The 10,000-nt window shown below is 36.6% G+C and overlaps 1 protein-coding gene across 1 annotated transcript in view; it reads left to right on the top strand.

Moving 5' to 3' along the window:
• LOC144977761 (uncharacterized) overlaps nucleotides 1-10,000 on the top strand; it is a 27,380-nt gene that overhangs the window by 10,775 nt on the left and 6,605 nt on the right. Inside the window, exons 6-10 of the mRNA XM_078923151.1 lie at nucleotides 1,717-1,855; nucleotides 3,017-3,132; nucleotides 4,966-5,038; nucleotides 5,812-5,929; nucleotides 7,194-7,337. Coding sequence (XP_078779277.1) covers nucleotides 1,717-1,855; nucleotides 3,017-3,132; nucleotides 4,966-5,038; nucleotides 5,812-5,929; nucleotides 7,194-7,337 — 590 coding nt within the window. The remainder of the gene's footprint in view (nucleotides 1-1,716; nucleotides 1,856-3,016; nucleotides 3,133-4,965; nucleotides 5,039-5,811; nucleotides 5,930-7,193; nucleotides 7,338-10,000) is intronic.

Here is a 10,000-nt window from a genome sequence, read left to right on the forward strand (position 1 = left end):
CAAAGACCTGAGTGACGTCATCTTCGAACTATCTATAAAAACAATGGCAATGATCAGAGAAAGGTCGATTTCATTCAAGTTATTGTCAATAAACCAGCAACTCTGTTTGTCCGAGCACGAGTGAAGGCGTGTTACAAATTCCATGTTTTGATTGGTCAAACAATAGCAATGATCAGAGAAAGGTCGATTTCATTCAAGTTATTGTCAATAAACAAGCAACTCTGTTTGTCCGAGCACGAGTGAAGGCGTGTCACAAATTCCATGTTTTGATTGGTCAAAAATCTAATGGTTAATTGCCTCTCAGTTAAAGCTCTTTGAGAACGATTAGTTTATATTGGACTTTATTCAAGCTTCAGTTTTTCTTTCTCATTAAAAAAAAAAAAAAATTAAATAAAAAATTGAGCTTTATATAGCGCAATATCCATTAAATGTGCTTTACAAGGGGTCCCTGGTCAACAGCAACGTTTAACATGTAGGACGGGACATTTTACCATTTTCAGACAAAGACAACTCTGTTAACGTCCAGGTACTCATTTTACACCTGAGTACGGTGAGAGAATGCGACTAAAGAGCCTTTTCCAAGGACTCAAATATGCGCCAAGTTGGGTTCGAACCCAGAACTTTCCAATTCCAAATCGAGTGTCATTTGTACAAAATTGCGGTTTCGTCTCCTGAACCACTCAATAGATAGTTCGCAGTTGACGTCACTCAGATCTTTGTTATTGTATTTTACCATACACGGTTCATGCGCTTGGCTAAGAAGCTCACAACATTGCCATCCGGAAGTATAACGGACCAACACACAAAACTCTGTGTAGCCATGAACGTTTATAGTCTGGGTAATACAGTTTAGTAATAATTACTCATGAACGCGGATGGCAAAAAACAATATCAAAGACCTGAGTGACGTCAACTTCATACTATCTATAGATTCAATGAGCTTTTCCTTTATAGATAGTATGCGCTTGTCTAAGAAGCTCACAACATTGCCATCCGGAAGTATAACGGACTAACACACAAAACTATGTGTAATCTTAAACGTTTATAGTCTTGTCGATACAGTTTAGTGAGAATTACTCATAAACGCGGTTGGCAAAAAACGATAACAAAGACCTGAGTGACGTCAACTTCATTCTATCTATACCATTGTCGCGGAAATCCTGGTTTTGAGTACATAGAATATTATTTATATATTTGTTTGGGATATTGTCTTGTTATTGAAGACAGTAGGTGTCATCCTTTGTTGTGTATGTAAACAGAATAGCTAGGAGGATAATGATAATAATGATAATTATTGTGATGATGGTAGTGGTGGTGGTAGTGGTGGTGGTGGTGGTGGTGGTGGTGGTGTTGATGGTAGAGATGGTGATGGTGATGATGATGTTAATGATGATGATGATGATGTTGATGATGATGATGATGACGATGATGATGATGATGATGATGATGATGATGATGATGATGATGATGATGATAGTGATGTTGATGATAATGTTGATAACGATGACAATGGTGATGTTGACGCTGTAACTGTTGTTGCTGTTGTTGCTACTACTGCTGCTGCTGCTGCTGCTGCTGATGATGATGATGATGATGATGATGATGATGAGGATGATGATAATGATAATGATGATACCAACAGCATTGACTACAAAGAATGTTTCAAACGTAACAAAATGACCCTCCCCCCCTCCCCCGCCCCCATCCCCATTTCAGGTGTTTGATGCTATAATCGTTGTTCTGTCTTTTTGCCTCGATGTCATCTTCCTGGACAGTCGATGGTATGAAACCGGGAAAGACGCCACAGCTCTGTTGTTGCTTCTGCTCCCTTGGAGGGTGGTGAGAATTGTTAACAGTAAGTAGATAGATATTATTATAAGTATGGATAGTTTGCGCTTGGCTAATAAGCTCACAACATTGCCATCCGGGAGTATAACGGACCAACACACAAAGACTCGAGTGATGTAAAGTTCGAACTATCTATAAATAGAAAGAAGTTGACGTCACTCTGGTCTTTGTTATTTTTTTTTTTGCCATTCGTGTTTATGAGTAAATCTCACTAAACTTTATAGACCTGACTATAAACGTTCGTGGTTACTCAGAGTTTTGTGTGTTTGTCTGTTATACTTCCGGATGGCAATGTTGTGAGTTTCTTAGCCAAGTGAATACCACGGAAAGTCCTGGGTTCGAGCCTCTCTCGGCGCATAGTTGATTCCTTGGAAAAGGCTCTTTACTCACATTCTCTCACCGTGCCCAGGTGTAAAATGAGTACCTGTCCGTTAACAGCGTTGTCTCTGTCTGAAAACAAATTATATCGCCTAACAGGCGCCATGTCTCGTTCTACATGTTACGTGTTGCTTTGAGCACATTTAGTGGATATTGCGCTATATAAAATCTCAATTAGAATCTGCCTATATACCCAGCTATTAAAATCAAAATAGTTATCCAGCGTATGATTCAAAATCTTTAGCCTATTCGTTATTAGTCCTCCGAAGGACTGGTAACATACACAATTCCAAGGAGATTGAACCGGAAGAGTAGAAGGTGTGACGTCACGACCTCTTTGATCTATTATATGACATAATAATTTGGAAGGTGAAAATATCGGATTTGCATTTTTTGCATTATCTGAAAGAATATTCTCACCAGAGTATTTTAATCTTTATTTGAAGTAAATCAGGTGATTTTTCATGAGTTATGGTCAGATATATGGGAAAGGTGTCCAGCAACTTTTCTCAAATGGTCAGATATATGGGAAAGGTGTCCAGCAACTTTTCTCAAATTTCATTTCTTTTTCAACTTGACTAACTGTAAATAATTTATTGAAGTGAAATTAAGCTTTGATATTTCCCGGAGATGTGCAAAAACGGTTGATTTAACCATCTATGACAAGAACTCATTTTCGATCAAAATTGACCTTCTAACTAAACTTGGCAATATCTCAGTCCAAAACCTTTTCACCATCCGACTGATTATGTCATCCACTGTAACATATCATATTATATTATATCCACAGGTTTTGTGATGACCATCAAACACAAACACCAGCTCAAACTGATGAATCTCAAGAGAGGCAAAAAGAAAGCCGAGCTGAAGACTGCCAAAGTCCAGTCATTGCTGAAGGAAATACGGGTAAAGAAAAGAATAGAATATGGATGTTACCAGATACATATTATTATTATTCCACCCCTCTCATTGGAAAACTCTATCATTTCTTAGTAAAATAATACGTAATTTGTTGAATAATGCTTTGAGAAAGCCGAAAGGTCGTTTATTTTGTGTTGTTTGGTCATTCATGAGTCAGATTTACTCCCTTTATCTTTATCTCCAATGCTTTGAATGCGTTGAATATTTAAAGTTTGCGGAATATTTTCGCACATTTTATTGGTGTGAAACAAGGTATAAAAGACAGCTAATTGGTAGATAGATCTAATTAAAAATAATATGTTGGTGCGCATGAATACAAATCCAACGTTTTTTTTTTTAGTTTTGGGTCAAATTGTCATTCAAGCTGATGGAGAAAGATACAAATAATGGTGAATAGAAGGACTCATACTTTACAATTGGTGACAAAATACTCTTTAAAAAAAAGAAAGTAGTCCTTCAGAGCCATTAGGCCCATAGAGCCGGAGTTTATCCCGGTTTCTATAGCGTGAAACGGACAATAGCAATTGCTTGCTATCCTTTTGATAGGACGCTAGTTTCTCGCAAAGTACTATTTCCGCCAAATCTAACAGATTAAGTTACTCAATCACTGCTAGGTGAACAGGGGGGAGGGGGGGGGGGGGTTGTCAGAAAAAAATCTCTCGACGTCACCCGGGATCGATCTCGGTGCCTTGCATGTGAAGCGAGTCCTCTACCAACTGAGCTATGGGGACCCCCCTCACTACTTTTAGAAGCTAAGTTCCACTTCTTCACTCAACAATTCACGAGAAACTGATTTTTCATTTCATGGAGTATAAATCAAGTGTTAAGCGTCCTTTTATTAGTCTTCTCACATAACAAAAAAAAAAAAACCCAAAAAAAACCGTATTCAAAATTTTGGTCAGAAAATTCGTCCTTTGAATTATATTAATAGATCAATATTATGATTGATTTTCATCTCGTCAAAATCAAGGAACTAACACTTTCAATTCAAAATGAAAGATGGGTAGTAAAAGTCCGGTGATCTCCCCTGTTCATGAGTCTCAGTGTGTGGCTTTATTAGTCCTGCCAACTTGAAAATCTTTAAAAATCGCAATTTTAGGAGAAAAAAATTGTACCTACTTGAAATAATAAACACTAAAAGTCAACAATTTACTATCACAGTGATTAATTAATTTTTCAAAATCCTGAAAATTATGCAGTTTTGACATTAAATTTCATTATTATTATTATTATTATTTATTATTATTATTATTATTATTATTATTATTATTATTATTATTATTATTATTATTATATTATTATTATTATTATTATTATTATTATTATTATTTTATTATTATTATTATTATTATTATTATTATTATTATTATTATTATTATTATTATTATTATTATTATCATAATCATTATTATTATTATTATTTTTATTATTATTATTATTATTATTATTATTATTATTATTATTATTATTATTATTATCATAATCATTATTATTATTATTATTATTATAATTATTATTATTATTACCATCATTGTTATTATTATTATCATTATTATTATTATTCTTATTCTTATTATTATTATTATTATTATTATTATTATTATTATTATTATTATTATTATTATTATCATTGTTATTATTATTATCATTATTATTATTATTATTATTATTATTATTATTATTATTATTATTATTATTATCATCATCATCATCATTATTATTGTTATTATTAGTAGTAGTATTTTCACTTGAAGCGTCAATGAAAGCTAAGTATAGATTATATCAAAAAAATGATTATTCAAAATGATTTTCTCACAGAAAGACGTTCAACTTCTGGTCAATTTATGCAGGTCTGCCAGCGTGGACGAAAACACCATCAATTCCTGTCTCTGTAAGTTTAAACTTTCTCAATGGGTACGGTCCTTGCCTCGTAGCCCAAAGGTACCGAGTTCGATCACCCGCCGATACGCTATGTGGCCTTAATTGAGCAAGTCACATGACCTCGTCCTAGCTCAATTTGTGGCACTTCGACTGACCCCTGGGTTATTCCAGTCTTCCCTTGTAATATAGACCATAGAGACAAATTTCCCCTATGGGACGAATAAAGGGAATTTTAACTCACTCAATCCTATCTATAACTATATGAGATTCTGTAATTATAAACTATTGTATAAGGCATTTAAAGGATAATTCCTATTAAGCCTTTGGTAATGTAAGATAAGATAAGATAAAATAAATACTATATAAAATCATACAATAACTGGTGGATTGGTGAGAATAAGGAAGCTGGAAATATGTGCGGCTATGTGGTCTAGTGGTATGACACTCGCTTTCGGATCGGAAGGTCCTGGGTTCGAGCCTTGCGCTCGGCGCATAGTTGAGTCCTTGGAAAAGGCTTTTTACTCACATCCTCTCACCGTACTCAGGTGTAAAATGAGTACCTGGCCGTTAACAGCGTTGTCTTTGTCCGAAAAATTGTAATATCGCCAAACAGGCGTCATGTCCCGTCCGACATGTTAAATGTTGCTGTTGACCAGTGACCCCTTGTAAAACGCTTTGAGCACATTTAGTGGATATTGCGCTATATAAAGCTCAATTTAAAAAAATACACTACTATTTCACCAGCATAATCCTTTTTTTTAAAATGATGAATTTTACCTCCAGATGGCAAAGGACGAAATGATGGTGTGACTCAGACTGTGATGGAAGCGTGTGCAAGTCTGGTGCTGATTTCAACCCTGGGAAAGAACGTGAAACCTCAGGAGGATGACATCTATGGCGCGTGAGTAGTTCTCTCGTTATGGTTTGAGGTCTAGTCAGAGGAATTCTTATTTATATATTTATCAATTATAACATATTTTTAAAAACTGATTCTGCTCAGATATCTCAGTTGATAGAGCATTCGCGTCACTCACAGATGTGACCCATCGTCTCAAAACTGTATTATGTCGGAACGAACTAGATGCTTAAAAGCCGAATTTAATGTTAAACTGGTCAAAAATATAAATTGTTGGCATTAGCACCCTAAAATATGGTGTCCATCCTCCCCAATAAAACATACAAACTCAACACAAGTCTGATATTTCTGGCTATAAATTCAGTTTTCAACATCTTAACCAACCCGACTTAACACCGTTTTGAGGAGAAGGGTCACAAATGGAACTGAGATCGATCTCTGGAAGAGTCGAGAGAGAGATTTTTCTGTCTCCCTTTTCCACCCAACAATGATTGGGTAGCTGGGTCTATGCTAAATCTGGCGGAACGTTTTCTGCCATAGACTAGCGTCCTATCCAATAGAAATTCCAGGATCTACTCCGTCTCTACGGGCCTTATACAGAGATGCCGAATTGAAATTTCAACAATTCGTAGTTTCCAATGGGAAAAGAGAAGTAACTACAAATAGCTTTACATATTAATAATTTGCCCTCATTATCATTATTAATATTTTAAAAATGCTCCAAAGTCCTGAATATAGGTTCTGAGGAACCAAACTTTCCTTTTTAACAAGATTTATTGAGTCAAAGCGTGGCCTTCGTAAAGTTATGGCCTGATACTGACCAAAAAATGACGTCAAAATGCCAATCTTTTGCCACAAAAGAAAACAAATTGTGAGTTGTATTCAATAGTTCAACCAATGAAATAACTTGTTCCCATGAGCTCTACTAACAACTCACGTGCAAAAAACCAAATAATGACGTCAAACTGCCAGTCCTTTTGGATTTCAGTGTCAGGCTATAACATAACGATGGCTACGGTCAAAGGCGAGTAGGCATTTCCGTAGATGAAGCCATTCGTATTTCTACGATACGGAATAACATAACATAACATAACATATTATGGTAAAGGGCAAAATAGGATAAAATCCCTTGAATGGCCTTAATATTAATTGTAATGCCGTAAATCTATTGATTAAAGATTACAATAATGATACACGTGGTAAAGATAGTATTTCAACTTAAACTTACTCATGTAATTGTGGTGTACAAACATATCTTCAACCGTGACATAGGTACATACATTTGTGTTTCCATTACTTTTCTCATCAGACTGTTCCAAGAAGCCCTCGACCCCGAAGGCATCACTCCAAAGAGTCCAGAAAAACAACAAGAAGAGGATGCAGCCATTGATGCAGCGATCGCCCTGGACGACAAGATCGAGGCCAAGAGAAAGTCGTCTCGACGGAAACATACGTAAGGACAATGAATGTTGTTTGTGATTATCTATTGGTGCTCTGCGTGTGGCCAAAAACATTAATAATATCCGCCAGCCGAATATAGATAGAACGAAGTTGACGTCATTCGGGTCTTTGTTATTGTTTTTTTGCCATCCGCGTTTATTTACCGTCCGCGAGTAATGAGTAATTCTCACTAAACTGTATCAATCTGACTATAAACGTTTTAGGTTACACATAGTTTTGTGTGTTGATTTGTTATATTCCGGATGGCAATGTTGTGAACTTCTTAGCCAAGCGCATACTATGTATAGCTCACAACATTGCCATCCGGAAGTATAGCGGACCGACACACAAAACTATGAGTAACTTACTTTGAACGTTTATAGATAGAATGCCCTTGGCCAAGGAGTTCACAACATTGCCATCCGGAAGTATAGCGGACCGACACACAAAACTATGAGTAACTTACTTTGAACGTTTATAGATAGAATGCCCTTGGCCAAGGAGTTCACAACATTGCCATCCGGAAGTATAGCGGACCGACACACAAAACTATGAGTAACTTACTTTGAACGTTTATAGATAGAATGCGCTTGGCCAAGGAGTTCACAACATTGCCATCCGGAAGTATAACGGACCCATACACAAACTCTGTGTAACCATGAACTTTTATAGTCTGGTTAATACAGTTTAGTGAGAACAACTCACAAACGCGGATGGCAAAAACAAAAACAAAGGCCTGAGTGACGTCATCTGCATACTATCTATAGTCTGATTAATACAGTTCAGTGAGAATTACTCATAAACATGGATGGCAAAAAAAAAACAAAATTAAAGAGACCTGAGCGACGTCAAGTTCGTTCTATCTATAACATACCAACACACAAAAATCATGTGTAACCTTGAACGTTTATAGTCTGATTGATAGAATTTAGTGAGAACTACTCATAAAAACGAATGGGTAAAAACAACAACAAAGAACTGAGTGACGCTAATTCCGTCCTTTAATTTACTTCAACAGTCGTAACGTCACTTCCCTCGTTATGACGCATGGAAACTTAGTAACTGGCTCTAAACTATCGGAACAATGGCGGACGCCCTTATGAAATATTTCTACGACGAGCATAAAAGTGTATCCAGGGGGAAAAAAACCCATTATAAATCTAATCATATACTGACTTTTACACATTCTGATCACAAGACTTATGAAAAGTTCTAGCCAGCATGAAGAATAAAAAGGAACGATTTTCTTTGTTGAGAGCCATGTTGCTAGCCGTTGCCGGGCGCGTGACATCAGACTACTGAAAACGCTTTTATGCTCGTCGGAGAAATAATACATAAGGGTGTCCGCCATTGTTCCGATAGTTTAAAGCCAGTTACTAAGTTACCATGCGACATTACGAGGGAAGTGACGTCACGACTGTTGAAGCCTATTATAGAGAGTTCGCGGGGTTCGTTGTGGTCCAACGGAAGTCGGGAGAGAGAAGCGCATGACTGGTACTGCGTTTGAAAAAGGCAATATTTGTGTGTGTGTGTGTGTGTGTGTGTGTGGCTGGTTAGCTCAGTCGGTTGTGCGACCGCTCGCTGTCTTCTCTATCCCACCACTCCCAGTCGCCAGGCCACAATGAAATGTTAAAATATTATGTGTTTTTTTAATTGAACTGCAGAAGGTATAGATTGTATAAATTTGACGTCACTCAGGTCTTTGTTATTGTTTTTTTTTGCCATCCGCGTTTATGAGTAAGTCTCACTAAACTGTATTAACCAGACTAAACGTTCAAGGTTACACGTAGGTGGGTGTTAGTCCGTTATACTTCCGGGTGGCAATGTTGTGAGCTTATAAGCCTAGCGCATACTATCTCTAGTTGTTTTAGACTGTTTATCATAAGTCGTGTGTCGGCTATCATATAATCTACGCTTTCATTTACCTCCATTTTTACATTTAATTTGTCGCGTTCTTTACTGCATTGTATTCGCACTCTAAAAAGTAATGAAGGCAAATGATTGTAAAAAGATTTGAACTAGATAGGACAAAATACCGAAAAACACAGGACGTTTCGAGCTCAATACCCTTCTTCTGCAAGAAAAAAAAATTTAAAAAAATTAAAACATTTAAAACCCAGACATACGGGGCGTGCCTCATACTTTTCTGGCGTCTGTCTGGATTTCAAAATTTTTCAAAATATTTTCAAAATTGAGCTTTATAATAAATAGAGCAATATCCACTAAATGTGCTCCAAGGGGTCCCTGGTCAACAGCAACATCTAACATATAGGACGGGACATGACGCCTGTTAGGCGATATTATTACAATTTTTCGGACAAAGACAACGCTGTTAACGACCAGGTACTCATTTTACACCTGAGTACGCTGAGAAAATGTGATAAAATAGCCTTAACCAAGGACACACTTATGCGCCCAAGACCTTCCGATCCGAAAGCGAGTGTCATACCACTAGACCACATAGCCGCACAATTAAAGTGACGTATTGGTGTTTCCTTTTTTTACTATTTTTGTTATTGACTGAATACGGCTTTGAGCACGAAACGTTCCTTGTTCGGTATCTTGTTCATTTTTCGAAGTTATCATATGCATTTTTGTCCCATATTTTTCCATAGTCCACAGCTTCTAGCAGCTTGGTTTCACTGCGTGTCCTCATTCCTTCTGTGCGGCGATGTT

This window comes from Berghia stephanieae, chromosome 8 (genome assembly GCF_034508935.2).
Source record: "Berghia stephanieae isolate SIO BIC M18660-M18661 chromosome 8, UCSD_Bste_1.3, whole genome shotgun sequence".
Classification (NCBI taxonomy): Eukaryota; Metazoa; Mollusca; class Gastropoda; order Nudibranchia; family Aeolidiidae; genus Berghia; species Berghia stephanieae.